Source organism: Diuraphis noxia, unplaced genomic scaffold, assembly GCF_037042655.1.
Source record: "Diuraphis noxia isolate RWA-SAM2 unplaced genomic scaffold, SU_Dnox_SAM2 contig0001, whole genome shotgun sequence".
NCBI lineage: Eukaryota > Metazoa > Arthropoda > Insecta > Hemiptera > Aphididae > Diuraphis > Diuraphis noxia.
Genome location: NW_028301711.1, coordinates 48,235,689 through 48,256,439, shown reverse-complemented (window position 1 = coordinate 48,256,439; position 20,751 = coordinate 48,235,689). Strand labels below are relative to the sequence as shown.

At 31.2% G+C, this 20,751-nt stretch overlaps 2 protein-coding genes and 1 long non-coding RNA gene across 6 annotated transcripts; 2 read left to right on the top strand and 1 right to left on the bottom strand.

The window, feature by feature from the left end:
* Positions 1-884: 884 nt before the first annotated feature.
* On the top strand, positions 885-12,184 carry LOC149060809 (uncharacterized). The gene is made up of 4 exons (XR_016189845.1): positions 885-1,096; positions 2,138-2,359; positions 11,763-11,890; positions 11,958-12,184. It is a non-coding gene; the product is annotated as an uncharacterized LOC149060809 (long non-coding RNA).
* Positions 3,435-11,300, bottom strand: LOC149060810 (uncharacterized). Of its 2 annotated transcripts, none has more exons than XR_016190122.1 (2): positions 4,047-11,300; positions 3,435-3,984 (listed from the first exon to the last, which is right to left on the bottom strand). XR_016190122.1 is itself a non-coding variant. In XM_089218603.1 (2 exons), exon 2 carries the CDS (start codon positions 9,962-9,964, stop codon positions 4,784-4,786), a length of 5,181 nt encoding a protein of 1,726 aa, XP_089074729.1. In that variant the 5' UTR covers positions 9,965-10,745; positions 10,808-11,300; the 3' UTR covers positions 3,435-4,783. The 2 variants fall into 2 exon arrangements, 1 of the variants encoding a protein (XP_089074729.1); XM_089218603.1 differs by having other exon boundaries at positions 3,435-10,745; positions 10,808-11,300.
* Positions 12,185-14,402: 2,218 nt separating the features above from the next.
* On the top strand, positions 14,403-17,996 carry LOC149060808 (nurim homolog). Of its 3 annotated transcripts, XM_089216319.1 has the most exons (6): positions 14,403-14,547; positions 14,616-14,905; positions 16,115-16,275; positions 16,365-16,529; positions 17,387-17,520; positions 17,597-17,996. In XM_089216319.1, exons 2-6 carry the CDS (start codon positions 14,689-14,691, stop codon positions 17,751-17,753), a joined length of 834 nt encoding a protein of 277 aa, XP_089072445.1. In that variant the 5' UTR covers positions 14,403-14,547; positions 14,616-14,688; the 3' UTR covers positions 17,754-17,996. The 3 variants fall into 3 exon arrangements, with proteins under 3 accessions (XP_089072445.1, XP_089072446.1, XP_089072444.1); XM_089216320.1 differs by lacking the exon at positions 14,403-14,547 and having other exon boundaries at positions 14,566-14,899; XM_089216318.1 differs by lacking the exon at positions 14,403-14,547 and having other exon boundaries at positions 14,566-14,905.
* Positions 17,997-20,751: the final 2,755 nt, after the last annotated feature.

Below are 20,751 nucleotides of genomic sequence, written 5' to 3'. Positions count from 1 at the left end.
TAACCCACTTGTATCCTTCTGCCAGGGCCGGATAGACTTCGGCCCACCGAGATTTTAAACTTCTACCGGCCCTCAACAAAGTATCGGCCCATTCGAAAAAACATTTTTTATGATCCCTCTTGTGTGCTTTAAATAATAATTGTTTCTCTAAAGCACATTCACAAATTACCTATTCAATAAGTACCTACATTACATTAGGTTACTCAGTATACTTCAGTTATATTATTAAAAAAAACGCAAAATATAAGATAGATAATATAGATAATATAAAATATAATATAGATCGCATGGAATTATGCAATTTGTAAACATTTCATTTTATACTCATCAGTCATTACTCTCGAGTCATGGCCTAAGTATGAGTAGTATGACGATTTTTAAACAATTTTTTATAACTACCTATAAGTTTAAAATTTGATTTTCTTTTATATATATATAATATATTTATATACGACGTATATTCTATATAGATAAAATACATTATATTATTATTTTAAATTATTCTAGTTTATATCAGTGTTTGATATAATTATACTGATCTTGAATTTTTATTTTTTCTGTACAGCAGAGCAACATCCACTTACCAGATTTATTGCCAACACATTTTATTGGATCACGATTAACTTACAACCACCAACATAGTGGTAAGTAGCCGAACTATCGTGGCTGTGCGCCTGTGCCATAATACAACAAACCGGTGCCAGTCCGGTTCTGTATAATCACAGATTACAAACCTACCTAATCTGTGGTATAATCATGATATATAAATATTCTATAAATATTATAGAAGTCAGTGTATATAGTTTATCATTCATAACTGATAACGTATAATATGAATATATTATGTGATAGTCAGTAGTCACACCTCACACATGAACATTGAACATTATTATTTATTCGTTTCTCTGATCAGTTTAATATATTTCTCAAATTTTAATTAAATTGCTACGTTGGCACGTTGGCTACATCAAACTATCAACATTCGAAAGGAAAGTCTATATCACTTAAAAATACCAGCTTGTACTCGTTTGAAGTCCACGTATTGGTAGAGAAGAACCATGGCCTGGAAGTGATCAGATAATCAACATACCTAACTGTACGTATTGAGTGAATGAATAACCTAGGGCACGGACCGGACACTTTTTCTAGTAAATAAGCTGTTTAAAAAAAAAAAATCATGATTTTTGAAGAGCAACAATGGTTGATAAAAATACATACCATAGTACATAAAACGATTAATATATTTTACTAAGCAATTTCATTAGAAATTGGTAGGTATTAAAAACATTTAATACCGTTAAATTTATAAAAACTTAGTTTCATTTATACATTATTATTATTATTAAATCTGTAGAATAATGTATAGTTTTCAACTTCAAACATGTGTCTAAGCTGATATCAGTTTATCCCTGAGCTATTCAGTTGGCTAATATTTGCTTCTTAATTTATTTTTAATAAAGTTCATATTAGAAAATGTTTGAAAATAAAAATAAAGCATCTAAAAGAAATTATACCTGTAATATAAAAAAATTACCAAATTTCAATTTGTATTTTATGAGTTAAAGATATTGATGCATTTTCCAAAGAGCAACAGATGAGCCAGCCGCAGGTATCTGACCTCCTGCCTAGGGTGACAGCACTTTTTTAAATATAAATTCCATTGGCATAATTTTTTGAACTGTAAAACAACCACACACTCCACCAATATTATCTTTCAGCCAATTTCATTTAAAAATTTGGTTTTGATTATCCTTAAACATTTCATTTTCCAATTTAAGGCCAACATTATTATTAACACAACGAGTTCTGTCTTATTGTTTAAATGTTTGATTCTTGATTATTATCGTATAAAACTGTAAGTATATATTATTATGATAGTAATAGACCAATACATTTTCAATAACATTGTATGGTTGACGCTCTGTGTCCATAAATTGTGTGAAGTGTAATACTCTAAATACTAAATTTTCCTAACTGTATCTAGCCTTGTGAAATTTAGTTTTTATATTTTATTCTTTTCTTTTTATTGTAGGTATATATGTATATTATTATTATTATATTTATATTTTGTCATGTATGTGCATTCAGATTTGAATTTGATCTTTTGAAATATTATTGAACTTTGTTTTTTTTATAGGTTAAAAAATGAATTGGTGGTATTTACATGTCATAAATTCAACCCAAACTCGACTGATGTGGCTTAATTAAACTACCAGTTCTGGGATATGAAACACTGAAACAGGTTTACGAAATCAGGTCACTTTTCTGATCTTTAGTAACTTGCCTGCGGCGTCTGTACCAGTGATGGCAACAATGCCAGTAGCTTGTTCAATGGCCATCATGATCACAGCATACACTGGTAACATAATCTAATTATTTGCATTTTTATAGTTTTTTTTAACAATTCTTAAATTAACCAATTTAGCAAGGTTATTAGAAACTAATTTATAAGGGAACTTTTATTTATTTTTGTCTATTGCCCTTATATCAACATAAAAAAACTGTATGATTTATTGTTTGAAAATTGTTAAAATTCATGTTGTATTTGTGGAGTTGAGTTGTCTACCAGTGAGAGGGCCGGTTTCTGATACAGCTAGGGTGGTGGGTGGAAGCTAAGCGTTAGTGTTGTTTTGACGTGCGAGTGTTCCATTAGTCGTTTGTTGTTGTTGATTGTTTAAGTTTGTATTTTGTTATTTGTGCATCAATAAATAGTTGATTCGTTACTAGTGTACTGTTGGTTATTCAAGTGTATATTTTGGTGCCCAATCCTACATATATATATTTTCTTTTTCATTTTAATATTTCATAGAAGTTAACTGATTGAAGTAAAAATAAAATATGTAATAAATTGAAAACTAGTAAGTAATAGCGTATTATGGCTACTATGAAGTGATTTATGTCTAAAATGTTTTTAAGACTAGATTAAATTTCATTTAAAACACAAAAATTATGTAAATATGTAAATAAAAAAACTGTATTCTACGTCATTATTGTTACATCTTATTATATAACAATTCAGTACTGTAGGCAGATGTTATAACTAAAATAACATTTTACATACCTTAAGAGGACATTACACAACCATTTGTTGGCTCCGTCTTACAAGTGCATAATATTTTAGCAAATTTAGCTTAGCATATCACGTTTAGCTCCATTAGTTTAAAAATTAGAGTAAATTGATCTATTATGAAACTTGATGTTAAGAAAATTATATGAGGTTATTTTTACAATAGTTCAATTTTGTAGCAAGTTATGCATATAATATACAAAATGTAAATTAAAAATGCTCATAACTCACTTAAAAACTAAGTTATCTTAATAAACCCATTGTGGGCGCGGCAAGTGCCTAGATACAAATAATAGGCTGGCTTGTTCGCCTTAAATGAAAATAAATAAATGAGCCTTATAATAATAAAATGTAATAAAAACAATGATTTATAGAAAAATGATAATAAATATAATAATAATAATTTATGCAATAAGAAATATTTGTGCAATAACAATAATAATAAGTATAATAACAATAATTCGAGTAATAACAATAATAATACTGGCCTTATAGCTGCACAATGACTACAATAAAATAATGCAATAAAAATATTACAAGAAAAATAAGTGGCCCATACGGCACACAATAAATAATTAATAGGAACACTATTTTTATAAGTATAATAATAATAAATAGCCTTTGCGGCTAGGCCCGTCGGCCTTAAACAATGAAAAAACAAACAAATATGGTCGACCAATACTTACATGTGATTGTGATTGATGGCGGATTTAATCCCAACGCGACCGTACCAGAACTGTAATGACCTGCCTAAGACGGCACACAGCAGTATTATAAAGTAACGATCACAGTCCAGTACGTGCGACCACCAAGCCACAATCACCAACGAAGACAAAATACAAATTGCTGTGCTCTGCAGACCAAGAACGATCACACAATTGACAAAACAACGTTATTCACAGGCGACCGCTGGCAAGCTAAAAAACAAAGAAAGGTTTAGACGTTGGACAATATTAAATTGCCTCGAACGATACTTTACCAGACGGCCGATTCACAAAAACGAAGAGGTGACAAAAACGTGTTTTTCAAAAGAACAAATGGCTGCAGACACAGGAACATAAACGAATTGATGTGTACACTACGAGAAGTAAGCGCAAAAAAAAAACGACGGTGCCGACGACATTCACCACGAAGGCTATGCCGCCGGACACAACAAGATGAAGATAAGTGTCTCAGTGCCACCACACAAAACTGGACAAACACGCGAAATTAAGAAAACTTGTGACACTGAGAGCATGACTTTAACTTTTTACTAAAAACATAACCGAAAAATCAAAAATGTTAACACACAACGAACATTTCCGTGCCATGATAACAGCGCGATTACGTAACCGGTCTGTCGCACACGGAGGCTTTGTTGCCGCCGCCGACAATGACCGCGGCTACGTAACGCACCGATACGCAACGCAATGCATCGCGCGAAAATACTAAAACGAAAACAACAACGAATGCAACACCATGACATATAAACGCGAACATTCTCCCCGCCTTGAAAGGACGCAGGAGTTTCAATTCAACACAAATTAAATATGATATAGTATAACATAAACATTCGATTAGCTAACAATATAAATAGATTATAAACATTTAAAAAAGAAAACAAAAAAAAATAAATAGATAATAGCAATCCAAAAAAAAAAAAAAAAAAATATAATAACAAATAAATAATGGTAATCCAAAAAAGAATATGATAACAAATAAATGAATTCAATGAAATTAAGAAGGAATGGGGTCTTCGGAATCTGCAATGTCGACAGTACTGGGTAAGAGTGCAAGTTTGACGACAGGTCTCTTCATTTCAGCACCAGCACTCTGTTTGATGGTCACAACTCGAATGATTCCGTCTGCCCCGGGGTGCACGGCACTGATTCTGACTAACTTCCACTGTAGAATGGGGACATTGTCTTCCTTAAGTATTGCCAGATCACCGACTTGAATAGCTCTGCTTGGAGAAGTCCACCTACCGCGTTTTTGCATCTGTGGTAGATATTCCATGCTCCAACGGGTCCAGAATCTTTGTAGCTGTGCTTGCATTAATTGAAATCTACGCAATCTGTTCATAGGAACGGCCGATAAATCCGGCTCTTGTGGCAACATGAGATTCCCTCCAATAATGAAATGACTTGGAGTAAGGGCCTTATATTCACTGGGGTCATCAGACAACGATGTCATAGGACGTGAATTTAAAACAGCTTCGATCTTACACAACAGAGTATTCAGCTCTTCCGCAGTAAGTAGTGCACCCTTTGTGATCTTTAGCATAAGCCGTTTGGCGGACTTTACAGCTGCCTCCCAGAGGCCGCCAAAATGGGGTGCAGAAGGAGGAATAAAATGCCACTGTATTCCCTGGTTAGCCATCAGATCCGTGACTCGCTGGTTTTTGCTACTTTGTGAGAAGTACTGTTTCAACACCTTGTGAGCTCCTACAAAATTTGTAGCATTGTCACTATACAAATGCGAGCACATTCCCCTCCTGGACATGAACCTTGATAGAGCAGCAATAAATGCATCGGCTGTCAGGTCAGTAACTAGCTCCAGGTGCACCGCTCTGGTAACAAAGCATACAAAGACGGCGATGTAACATTTAATAGCAGTGACTCGTCTAATACCACTCCTAATTAAAACTGGTCCGCAGAAGTCTACTCCAGTGCGATTAAAAGCTCTGTCAATTGTCACACGCTCCTTTGGTAACGGAGCCATTGGTGGGGCTGAAAATCTAGGATTCGCTCGAAAACATTGTACACATTGCTGGACAACCTTTCTGGCTACAATTCTGCCTCGAATAGCCCAATATTTTATAGATATATGAGCCAGTAAAGCTTGAGGGCCTACATGCATGAGGCGACAATGTTCGTAACGAAATATTAATTTAGTTATTGTGGCTCGGGAAGGAAGAACGATTGGATGCTTGCTGCTGCAATGCATATGCGCATTTGTAAGTCGACCACCAACCCTGATTAAGCCTTCGTCGTCAATGAACGGACTTAGCGAAGTCAATGCACTTTTGCGATGCACATTCTTTTTAGCCTTCAAGCACACCAATTCATCATGAAATGCAGAACTTTGAGCCTTGATTAACCAAAAACGTTCAGCTAGCAGTAACTCATTTAGTGTGATAGAATCAAAAACACGTCTCTCAGGGTGTTTTGATAGGGAATCCTTGCAATTGGAGACAAATCGGCGTACCAAAGCAGTGATTCTTATGAGCATAATCCAACTTGAATATTTATTCAAAATCCAGAAATTTTCTTCTGCTATGGCCGACAATACCATATTGATAGGCCGAATTTCTGGTAATTCTGATGGTAAGGTAGGATTTTTGGGCCAACTTTGTTTATCTTTACTCAACCATTTTGGACCGTGCCACCAAATGTAACAAGTGCTTACTGAGTCTGCATCTACACCTCTGGAGATTAGGTCTGCAGGATTTTCAGAAGTCGGGGTATGATGCCATTGTGATGCATGCGTTAGATCATTTATTCGAGCAATGCGATTGGCAACGTAGACTTGAAAGAGAGATAAACTATTGATCCATGCAAGGACGATAGTTGAGTCCGTCCATAAATAAGTATTATTTGACGTCACGGTAATATTTGATTTTTTGAGTTCGTCCTTAACCTCAGTAATTAATTCAGCCAATAGTAAAGCACCACATAATTCAAGGCGTGGAATGGTAGTGGCCTTGATTGGTGCAACTCGAGATCTGGATGTATATAAATTTACAACAAAAACATTGTCGCTGGTCTCTGAACGGATATAGACACAAGCACCAAATGCATTCTGTGAGGCATCACAGAAGCCATGAAGTGTATATCTGGTAGAACAATGTGCTAGTGCTAATCTTGGTATGATCAATTTATCAAGGTTACCCAAACTCGAATAAAACTTGATCCACTTTGAATATAATTCTCCAGGCAATGGTTCATCCCAATCCATTTTAAAACTCCACACTTGTTGCATAAAAATTTTGCCTTTGATTAGCACACAAGAAATGAAGCCGATAGGATCATACACACTATTTATATTTGATAAAAGACTGCGCTTGGTAATGAACTGAGGTGGCGTCCATTTCTTCATTAAAAACCGAAAACTGTCAATAGATGGCTGCCACAACATTCCCAAGGCACTCACTACATCGTCCTCACTTAATTTGACCATAAAGTTTGGATCATCCTGCGCATGAGGCAGGCGATTGAGGAGATCTTTAGAACTTGAGCACCATTTTCGTAGAGGAAAACCAGCAGAGCCCAAAATGGATTGAAGCTGTTCATATATTGAAAAACAATCCTGATCAGAGTCACCTCCACTAATGAGGTCATCTACATAAAAATCATTACAAATAGTTTGACCAATTGCAGTATCACGATGTTCATAACCAAGTTGGAATAGGCAACGTGTTGCCAAAAAGGAAGCAGACTTTGTACCGTAGGTCACAGTTTTTAAGTTGAAATGTTTCAAAGATTCATCAGGATGCGAGCGATAAACTATTCGTTGTAGATAACAGTCTCCTTCATCCACTAACACTTGGCGATACATCTTTGCCACATCAGCAGTTAGTGCAATACGGTTTAAGCGGAAACGCAATAAAATATTATAGATATCAGGTTGGATCTTTGGTCCTCTCAGCATAATATCATTTAATGAAAGTCCAGAAGTTGATTCCGCAGACCCATCAAAAACTACACGAAGTTTTGTTGTTGAACTGTCTGATTTGAAGACCGCGTGATGTGGTAAATAATACATAGGCTTGTCACTGGCGGATGTTGTTAATTCCATGTGACCTAACGCTATGTACTCTTGAATGAATTCATCATACTGCTTAGCTAATGAGTTGTCTCTGGCAAGTCTTCTTTCTAAATTGAAAAACCTTTTTTCGGCCATAGTGAGGGAATTGCCAAGTACATCAGGATTTTGAGATAGTGGTAACCGCACGATAAAGCGACCATTTGTACTGCGACAAAAATTCTCTTTGAAATGCTCCTCGGCCCTGAGTTCCTCCATAGTACGTTGATTACTTTTTGATATAAAAAAAGACAAAGCAGAATCGTGATTTACCATCAAGGCAGATGACTTGTTACAGTTTGATGTCTCCAGAACCTTGCCAGTAACTATCCAACCAAATTTCGTATGGTGGAGAGCAGCATGTTTATTCAGTGCGACCTTCGTTCCAGAAAAAATTTCAAAAAATAGGTCAGCACCTAGTAATAAGTCAATTGGTCCTGGTAGATGAAATTGTGGATCAGCTAAGAGATTTTGCAAGTTATTAGGAATTTTCAAATTTTCACGGATAACTAAATGGGATGGAAGTGAGTTGACAATGATTGGCAATGAATGCAACGTAATTTTTGTAGTATAATCACCGAAACGTGACCACACAGTAGTATCTTCAAGTTGTTTGGATGAAGATGACATAGACGAAACACCAATAATATTGAGAGACTTCATTATTTCAGATAGTTTCAATTTTTTAGCAAAGGAATCCGTTATAAAATTTAATTGAGAGCCCGAATCCATAACGGCTCGACATGAATGCATAGTTCCGAATTTGTCACAAATGTTCACAATAGCAGTGGCTAGAAGTACATTTAAATTTGAAGAGTGTGTGTTGGCTACCCCAGTGCACATGGCAGTGGCAATGGGATGTGATGTTAGTTCATCATTGGTTTGAGAAATGCTTGGTCTTTCACTAGAAGGTTCTTCATGCAATTTTGAATTATGCCTTTTGTTGCATTTAGGACAATGCGAAAATTTACAATCTGCACTTTGATGACCATAATTTAAACAATTGAAGCAGAGCTTGGCATTTCGGACCACAGTTCTCTTCTCAGATAATGGCAATTTATCAAACGTATCACAATGATATATTCTATGTGCAGATGAACACAATGGACATTTGATAGTCTTTTGATCTGATGAGCGAGTAAACAACGATTTGTTATTGCCATGGTTATGATACGGAGGTTTAGCTTTGGAAATTTTATCTGATATATTGACTGAATTAGAGCATACTTCATATGCTGATACACGCTTAGACAAGAATAGTTCGATCTGCTCATAAGTCGGAAGCTCTTTGTTGTCTTGACGTAACTGCCACTCGCCAGCGGTGATTGAATCAAGTTGGCTACAAATTAAAGTCACCAGCCAGGCGTCCCAGTACTGCACCGGCTGACCAAGAGCTTTAAGAGCACGAACATGTGAAGCAATGTGGTGGTGCAATTTTCGTAAATCAGCTGCAGAAGGTGAAGTTATTTTGGGTGATTGCAGTAAGGCACGTATGTGTGTCTGAATGGTTAGACTTCTATTTTCAAATTGACGTACCAACTCATTGTAAGCAACCTGATAATTTTCAGCAGTGATCGTGAATGTTTTTATAATATCAGCTGCAGGTCCACACACACTGGTTTTTAAGTAATGGAGTCTTTGCACATCATTTAAAGTTACATTATTGTGAAAGAGTGCATTAAACGTATCAAAGAATGAAGGCCAGTCTTCAAGATTTCCATTAAAGGTCGGAGGCTGGATTGTTGGAAGTCTTAAAGAATCTCCAGTGGATGAATGAGATGAGTGTGAAGTGTTAACGATTTCAGCAGGTGTATTTTTGGCAATAAGATCTTCCATGGTAGCCTTCAATGTTAAGCATTCATCTTCAAACTTCAATCGCTCCCTTTCTTCATCATGTCCTTGATCTAAATCAGCAATAGACTGTTGAGCTTCATTAAATAAATCAATACATTCATTTAATTTAGTTAATCTTATTTGCAATTGTCTACTGGAATGAATTGCTGGATTGAAGTTTTTGACATATTCATTTATAACTTGGATAGTGGATTTAGTCGAGACTCGATGCTTGATCAATTTGCGCATTTCCTTGGAAGGCCCAGCCTCAGGAGTCGACATGGTGCAGTTGAGTTTGTGATTGATCTGTTGAACTTGAATGTGATGTGTTCGACAATTAAGGAGAATACAAAATCAAAATAACAAAAAATATGAATATAAGTACAAATCACGTCGAGGTCACCAAATGTGGGCGCGGCAAATGCCTAGATACAAATAATAGGCTGGCTTGTTCGCCTTAAATGAAAATAAATAAATGAGCCTTATAATAATAAAATGTAATAAAAACAATGATTTATAGAAAAATGATAATAAATATAATAATAATAATTTATGCAATAAGAAATATTTGTGCAATAACAATAATAATAAGTATAATAACAATAATTCGAGTAATAACAATAATAATACTGGCCTTATAGCTGCACAATGACTACAATAAAATAATGCAATAAAAATATTACAAGAAAAATAAGTGGCCCATACGGCACACAATAAATAATTAATAGGAACACTATTTTTATAAGTATAATAATAATAAATAGCCTTTGCGGCTAGGCCCGTCGGCCTTAAACAATGAAAAAACAAACAAATATGGTCGACCAATACTTACATGTGATTGTGATTGATGGCGGATTTAATCCCAACGCGACCGTACCAGAACTGTAATGACCTGCCTAAGACGGCACACAGCAGTATTATAAAGTAACGATCACAGTCCAGTACGTGCGACCACCAAGCCACAATCACCAACGAAGACAAAATACAAATTGCTGTGCTCTGCAGACCAAGAACGATCACACAATTGACAAAACAACGTTATTCACAGGCGACCGCTGGCAAGCTAAAAAACAAAGAAAGGTTTAGACGTTGGACAATATTAAATTGCCTCGAACGATACTTTACCAGACGGCCGATTCACAAAAACGAAGAGGTGACAAAAACGTGTTTTTCAAAAGAACAAATGGCTGCAGACACAGGAACATAAACGAATTGATGTGTACACTACGAGAAGTAAGCGCAAAAAAAAAACGACGGTGCCGACGACATTCACCACGAAGGCTATGCCGCCGGACACAACAAGATGAAGATAAGTGTCTCAGTGCCACCACACAAAACTGGACAAACACGCGAAATTAAGAAAACTTGTGACACTGAGAGCATGACTTTAACTTTTTACTAAAAACATAACCGAAAAATCAAAAATGTTAACACACAACGAACATTTCCGTGCCATGATAACAGCGCGATTACGTAACCGGTCTGTCGCACACGGAGGCTTTGTTGCCGCCGCCGACAATGACCGCGGCTACGTAACGCACCGATACGCAACGCAATGCATCGCGCGAAAATACTAAAACGAAAACAACAACGAATGCAACACCATGACATATAAACGCGAACACCCATATACAAACACAGATAATGTTCTTCCCATCAAGTTTCATAATAGGTAAATTTACTCTAATTTTTAAACTAACGGAATTAAATTGATCTGCTAAGTGTAAATTTGTTTATTACAACAGTTACTAACAGTTGAAAGACGGAGACAACAATTATGTGTGTAGTGTTCTCTAAAGAGTTTTAATATTTTTATACATTTATTTTTTTACATTTGACTTGATATTTTTTACATACTCAATATTTTTTTTACATATTATTACTTTCTATAGTAGTTAATTTTTCAATCCAAGTTTGTAAGATTCAAAAATTTAATTCATCATTCTTCTTTAAATTCTAAATCTAAAATCAATCTATTTCTACCAAATACTTAAATGTATTATGTAATAACAACAATTATAACATCAAAAAAGAATTTTTACTAAACTTATGAAACAAATTATATTCCTTTATATTTCAGGTATTTAATTGTCGTTCATTACAATCCACGAAAGAGAGGTATTTAAAATATATTAGAAATGATTTAAGCTCAGAAAACCGTAATTTTTCATTTCTCAATCCAAAGAAATTTAAAATATTATGAAAAGGGTAAGTACCTATTTAATTTTTATACATAATATACATGTACATTTATTTTTATCGATTTATATTTTAGTTTAAATAATGGAAAAAAGAAAAATTTCAATAAAGAACTAAGAAGCATTCAAATTCAGATTCAATTATGCACAATTGTAGAATTGGTCAATTACAACAGCAGTTCCAAATTAAATTCATTAGCAACAAAATACATAAGCATAATATCATATGGTATAATTGTATAAGTCAGAATTTTTATTGTTAAACATTAAGAAAATTTAATAATGATTGTTTTTAATTAGTAAATAAGGCAATGTTCTGAGTGTGTTTATGTTGATATATTTTTTTTTTTGTCAAAAGGATCAATATTTTTTCAGTTATATTATTTATAACCTATTTATTCCATGCAATTTTTTGAAAACAATTTTTGCATTTTTAAATTAATATTTTACCTTAACATTTTAAATTCTTAATATTTAACATTTATAAATCTTATCTTAAAGAGTTAGGTCTCAGAAATTCAATTTATAAAAAAGTGGAAAATTTGTTTTCAAGTTAACTTTGTGTTGAATTCAAGTATATTACCAGAAGTTTTATTTGATGATAACAAAAGTCAGGACCATTTTCAATTTTTCATAAGATATTTTAGGTATATTTTGGTAAAAAAGAGGATTGAATCTTATATATATTAATTATTAACATTATTTACGCTTTATTTTGGTTATTATATTTGTTAGTTATTATGCTTATCATATTTTAAATATTCGATGTGTTATAATTGAGTATAAATAGTACTACTATGATACTATAGTTCTGTCTATATTCTATACTAAATGGTATTATAAATATATTTTAGGAAGTTGTAGGAGTTGCATATTTAATATTCTTGCTCTCGTATTTTAAGTTTTAACTCCTATCATTTCTGAGCCCTAGTCGTGAATTTCTAAAAAGCTATATAATAAAATACATTATTTATGTACAATAATTTAGTATCTTAATAGTTTATGAATTATGATTAGTGTGTTGACATTATGGTTTTTGAGTATGGCAGAACAGTGGCATATAAGTGCAATTTTAGAGTGCAATTTTTTTAAATGTATATGTACCAACTCATGTGAAATAAATAAATAATTTAAAATCTAATTTTCACTAGAACAAAAAAAAATAAAGATAAATCAATTAATATACACAATATATTGAGAATAATAGAGTCTTTTATATTATTATGTTAAATAACAAATCAACCATGATCTATATGAGAATTTCCTTAATAGTTAATTAATGACTAAATTGAAAATATTTGGGCGTATCTGCTACAAAATTTACATTGGAAATTTAGAGTCTCCTGTAGGAATTACAATTGAGTACTTATTATATTACTTAGAATTTAAAGGGTTTAATATACTTATGTAATTATTTAAATTTGTTTCATGTAAATTAATATATAGTGGTCCTTGTCTCACATAACCCATGTACCATACTAACTAACCTTAACCCTTAAAAAATGCTAATGGCCATAGTTGATTGTTGCTTAAAGTAAAAAAATATTATAGCTTATATTTTGTTTTTATAATTACTATGGAATTTAGAACTAATTATAAAACTTTATGGCTCTAACATTATCAGTATTTGAACATTGGTTTTTTAGAATATTTTAATTTCCAAAGAAGTTATGTAAAATATTACGATTTAAAAGTTCTTATAACTCAATAACTCACAGATTAATATATGCTCAACATACATTTACGTGCGTGAGGGTGTGTTAATTTACTTTTTGTGTATTTGGGTAGTATTGTGAAAACTTGTTCATTTTTGAAATTTATATTTTTAATTTAATTACATACACCTTAACCTGTGTGTACTATGTATGATGTATATACTTGTATATACATATATATATATTATTTTTATTAATTTATTATAAACTAAATTGGATTATCATAAAAGAGACCATACTATTTTAAACAAGACTTGTGGTGAATGATGACCCTAACTATATATACGTTTCGGACGGTTCTACTGCAAGGAGGATTAATAGGTTATCCATTTACCTTGGGTTTTCAGTTTTATCAATACTAATTACCAATTACCATAATTATATATAAAAATACTATTTTTATAAATCTGTGAACAGATAATAGCTTTGTTCTTTCGGTTCTTTGGCAATACCTACTCAAGGTTTATTCTTTCAAAGAGAGGCCGATGGGAGTGTAGACACTGTAGACACTTGATAAATGCACTTTCTTCTGTGGTAATACCATAGATCTTAAATACTACTCAAGACTCAACCAAAATTTAAGATAATAAGTAATAAGATTAATATTATATTCTGTGATTATTTGGCAGTCCAAAAATAGTACTTGTTAACTGCAGATAATAATTGATTTTAAATTTGTACTAATATGATACAAACAAGTACATATTAATTGTGTTTAAAAGTTAATTATCAACACTCGAAATCGTTATTGTTGCAAACCTGCTTAACTATTTATTGGTAATTATCTTTACTAACGTCATATTCTGAACCGTTGTAAGTTTGTAACGACTAACGAACGACAGTAGTCCAGCTGGTGTCCGGTAGTCCACCTACAACTAGCTACAACAACTATTCTACTAATAATAAGTGATAAAAATATTAAAAATTGTTTTTCGACATTGATAAACATTAGGTACTTAATAGTTAATAACACAATACTCAAATATTTTACTATTGCTAATAGATCTCGATATTATACAGGACGTGCTGCACTACTACGTAATATAACGATGTGTGCAATTAATATATCATTTTAGTTCTTCAACAAGTTCAGATGGTTCGTGTTTGGCGGACGACGATGGATATGGGTAATACGACAGTTTTCCGAGGACGCGGTAGCAATGGTAGCATCTGTTGTATATCGATAGCTATAATCTCCGTGATCACCGGCATTTACGTTACTATTGTGTCCGTCTTGCGTTTCGGCCTTTTCCTCGTCGGTTTCAACACTGCGCTGCCATCCGATAATGATTTATTACCATCCGGTTCAAGTAAGTCGGAAGTTGGGGTTGTTGGTGTGTGTTACGAACCTGCAGTATTCTTAATTTTTAATTGTTATCTATTGGTATAGCATTCCAGGGAGAGATCTGGAGAATGAAATATAATAGACAATTATAGACAAATGAAGTTGCCCCTTGTAAATTATAATATGTGTTAATTTAATTAACTGTTTACTAAATACATATTTAAGCTAGCCAGTTATAGGTCAAAGTACCTAAGAGTATATATTATATCCATTGAATTAAATTTTAAAATATTAAGTCTCCTGACTTCAGCTAATTAATATTTAATGTTCATCTATATGATTGTAATTATATTTTTATGTTATTACTGATGGACTCATTATAAACTCTTAGAATTTTAAACAGTATTAGTAACATAAATATAATACAATAAAGTCAACACATATAACACAATAAAAATCACAAAATATTTATATAAGATTTATTATCAGTAGTAAAGTACTATAATAACCAAACACTTAATAATAATATCTAATAAACAATGCACCTACTGCCACTAGTAATTAAAATTATCCACCACAGAAACTATATACTTGGTGTAAGTAGTAAAACAGGAGAATAAGTCAATAATGTTTATTTTTAAGTTACACAATTCAATCAGTTGTGAATAAATGTGTATCTTTAAAATAATATTTCTATTAAAAATTCCTTTTGTAGGTTATACTCGTATAATTATATCAATTAAAAATTTAAGAATTTACAAGTCCATTAATTATTATTAATACTTCATATATTTATAATCTTGATTTAGATAAATTATTCACAACATTGTCTTTTGGTAGGTGTTATAAAAAATAATGTTTTTATCATGAGAGCATCATGATTCATGTTTCATCACCTAATTTAAATGTTCGAGATATTTTTATTGTGGTTTTATTTATATTCAATTTTTATACCAAATATTGTCAAAATTTGAATTTTAAATGCTTCACGATTTGCGCCTAATATATATATATATATATTCAGTTTTCAATATCGTTTTTTGTTCATTATTATTTTTGTTTTGTAAATATGTTAATTGACTTTTCAATAAGTTCATATAATAAATTGTAAAAAAAGATTGTAATTCTTATAAACCTACCTATTAATTATTATAGTACATTTTGTATGCTATTTATATGTGGATGTATATTATGATTTATGACTAACTATATTTTAAAAACCCAATTGTTTTAGGTATTTATTTTAGGATAATTGTGAACTGGACAATCGCAACTTGTTATTTATATTTACCTTCAATAGTTGGGGTTGTCATTAAACGTATTGGCAACTCATGTGGATTGCCTGATTGTTATTTCAAATTTACTAAAATTGTCTTGCTTTCAACTATTTTAAACGTAAAAACTAGTTACTAATTAACAATTTTTTTTCTTTTTTGTACAATAATTCGGTATCATGTAATTAGGTATAAACATATTTTTGTTAGGGAGTTATTGGCTTTTGGCAAGAAATTCCCGAGATATGCTTGTGGAATCTGAACATAATAAATTATGCTGAAATTATTTTCTTTTATTTGCATTGTTCCATGTGGATTATATTATTTATGATTATGTTAGCAATTGATATTACCGAGATAATAGGACTCAACCCGGTAAAGTAAAATAAATGAATTTATTATATTTAAATTAAATTAGATGGATTAATTTCAATTTATCATTTTAAAATTATTTGAATAAACACTAAAAAATGTTTTCTCTAATTTTGATTATCTTTAAAAACTATGTTGTTATCCCGGTTGTTATTTACTCCGTACATAATTCTCGCAGTCATAATTCTCAAGTTGGTGCCTGCCTATTCCTATGCCTGCTTATTTCATAAACTATAAAACATCCATTCAACTTTTAAAACATTTCTATCAATACATTAGATAATTAAAAAAAAACAATTAAGAATTTAAGATGCACAAAATTAGAATATACAAAAATTTGTTAATATAATAATACACTACTTTTTTTTTTATTATTCTGTTGATTATTCAGCTTTCTCACTAGGTATGGTAAATTGTATTGATTAAAATATATGTCTTTCATCATAATGTTCACATACTATTATCTATTTTTTATTCACTATTATCATTATTATTTATTTATGTAACATTATAATGCACAACATTTATAATTATTTTTTTTTATAATTTACATTTTTAAGGGTTTTAAAATTTGCGAAGGGCTCTATTTTCAATTACATAATCTATGTAAAATATGTTAACATGAATTTTATCCCATAAATATTAAATATATTGAAAGAATATTATTTCAAGTTCAAGTAAATAATCAATTATTTACTAATATATTGAAATACGTTTCATACCTATATTAGACAATTTATTTTTCATAATAGGTATTATGCACATTCTAGTATAAGCTTAAATACATAAATGTAGTAAAATATGTAGTACGAATTTTCAATTATTAAATAGTTTTGTAATCGATAAATTTTTTTCCACAGATTTTTTATTATTATTTGATTAATGAAAATTATTGTTCGTTGAAATCCCGACAATTTGATCGATTATTATCAAATATGGGATTCCCAAGTTCCTCATGTCTTCTAATTATGTTATGGTCTCAAAAATTAATGAGGTACGTTCAGTATTATAGGTACCATATATTATTTATTGGATCACATAATAAGTAATAAGTAAAATAATTTTCACAGTTTTGATAGATTGTTATTGGCTGTAGTTTGGACCATAGGAATATTGTCATGTAATCAAACAGACGATAGAGATATAAATTATGTTGCCAAACAAATTGAGAAAAAAAAGACATGGATGTATTATTCAGAGAGGATAACATTTTCACCATTAAAATAAATTGTATCGTTAATTAGATAATATTTACAGTCCTATACATCTACTATTACATTTAAAGGCCTTATATGTTTTCAATATTGAGTTTTACTCACAATATAACAAATTGTAATTTGTAGGTTTAAGGAAAAAATGCGTATGCGGTGATATTTAAAAATATTTTATGTTATACTGTTGATTTCATATCATCTCATTGGTAGGGAATACAGTGGCTTAATTTATGTCAGAAAAGTATATTATTCAATATCTGAGCAACCAATAATTGTTTTGATTTATTCAGTTAAAAAAAAAAATAATTTCTATATTTTTGATTAAATAAAAATTTTATAATTAATTATATAATATTTATTTGTAATACTTTGTTTTGTAATAATTTAAAAATATAAAAATAATCGAATCCACTTTGGTCATAGTTATCTTTCTATGTTATTATTTATATTAACGAATACAAATCGTTGTGGAAACTCGATGTGTCTTGTTTAAAAAAAAAATTAGTACATTTTCCTGTTCGTGTCATTAAAATAATTTAAACTCGTGTTTTTCGTGTATAACAAATTGATTAACTACCTAATAATTAATATATATCATATTACATAATTTGTCTCATGAAGAAGTGACGACCGGTGTTAAATAATCGTATGTCATGAGAAAAAACTTTAAAAATTCATCTATTTATCAACGAAACTAAACCCACCACACATTTTCTGATGTATCTCCAACATTTTTCAACTTTTTATTTTAAAGCTATTCTTTTTGTGCTATCAAAGTATCAACTAACAATGAGTACCCAGAGTAATACCTACCAATCTCAAGTCTAAGTGGGATATAATACCAGCGTCGTAGGCACCATTTGCCAGGGGCAAAATTATATCAAAGGCGCAATTGAGTGGCATTCTCAATTCAAATATTATAATCTACAAAATTAAAAATAATACCTGTCGGTTTTTTATTTTAAGCGTAATTTAATGAGGGACACAAATTTGGTTTACTGCTAGGGTCGTTTCTGTTTCTTGCTACAATTCTGTATTATACTAGAGTCTATTAGGAAATTTATATTCAATTTAATTTATTAAATATAGGTACTTAGTAGTCTAGGTATCGAACAACATGTATGTGACATAATAATATATCTATTGACTACTATAAGTTATTTTATTACAGACTAATTGCCAATTGGTAACAATTGTTTATGATGGTATAATATGTGATGATGGCTGATACAGTATACCAGCGGTTCCCAATTGGTGGTCCGCGGACCCCCAGAGGTCCGCGATTATGTTGTTCTGTAGTGATATTTTTATTTTATTTTAGTGAAATTATTAATTTTGTATAAAATTAAAAATTAAATCATATTGAAAATAAATCGTATAAATTTATTTCTCATTTTCATAATAAAATAAAATTGAAAAGTAAGTATTTACAAGAAAGGGGTCCGCGGACCAATTTAAGTTATAGCTAGGGGTCCGTGGCTTCACACTAATTGGGAACCGCTGCAGTATACTATACCTTGTACCAAATAAGAGCGCACCAAATTTACGTAACAAAACCGGTTTTGCCTGTGGCCGGCCGGTGCGCTCTTATTTGACACGGAGTATAGTATAGTGCTGATATAATACAGTTAAAATTTAACTTTTCTAATTCTAACTAATCTAACTTATTTATAGTAGTTTTTTGTATAGATGACCAATATTTTTGTGATAACATTTATTTATTTTTATTCCTTCGGCTGGCTCAATTTTTTTTTTGTGAAATATTTTACAAGCAGTTTTGTATCGTACCAGCCATCATCAGGAACTTAGTAGACACTTGCAGCTGTAATTCTTTGTAGACGAGCGCCGGTCGCCGCCGCAACGCTGGCATTATGTTGTGCAGCTGCAACGCAACGATGACGTCGTATTCATGCGCCCCTGTTACCCCATTTACCATTTAAAGGTAAAAACTAAAAATCTACGGGACAATAAAGGGTATAACACTATTGAGAATGGTCCTTATCAGCCATACCTTTTTTAATGACACGATTGAGAATGTTTTTACCTGTTAACTTTTGCAACGTTGCCACATTATTAAAAATACAAAATATACAATATATTTAATAGATATCAATTACTATATTTCTTTGAGTTTTTGGTTACAGAATAATAAACTTATGTGAAATTAAATTTGATAAATAAAAATAAACACACACATTATTGTAAAATCAATACATTTATCACTTATTTGTCAGCTTAAGGCATTTTTTAAATATTAAAATCAAAAAAAATATATATTTATTTATAACATATTTTTATTTTTATTTGTCAGTTTAAGATTAAAAATATTGAAAAAAATCAATTCATACCAAAATCATAAATCAAAACAATTATTATAAACAAAAAAAATCAGTAACAGTTCAATACACCAAAAAAAGATGCATCAAAATCCCAGCCCTAAAAATGTTTTCTAAAATTTAAGATAAATGACAATGTCGCTCGAAAAATCATTCTCAATCGTACAGCACCGTAACAACAGTCAACATTGAACGGAAAAAGGTTCTCTCGTTCCTCGGATAGTCCTGTGAGTTGTGCTTTTTTCCCATAAACTATCTTGATGACTGATATAGTGATATGTACGTTCCGCTAGAAATATTTGATTACAGTATTCAAGGGTTCCCAAAAATCTATTGTTAATCGTCAATTTGTACTCAAGTTGTCAGTTGTCTATCTCAACCCTGAAAATCTATTGCTAACGTCCAATTGTGTGTTAATTAAATTATATTGCTTATCCGATTATCAAATATATATTGTTGTTTGATTAATGTATTTTGTACTTTTCTGACCTATGAAAATATCTATTGCCACTGTTCAATTTCTTTATTTATTACTTATTCAAATTTAAAAAAATCTATTGCTACTGTTAAATTTCTTTTTTTTATAACTAATTCAATTTTCATAAAATCCATTGCTAAAAATCAAAATTAATTCAATATTAATTTACTCATTTAGTTGGTCTGTCATACAGCTCA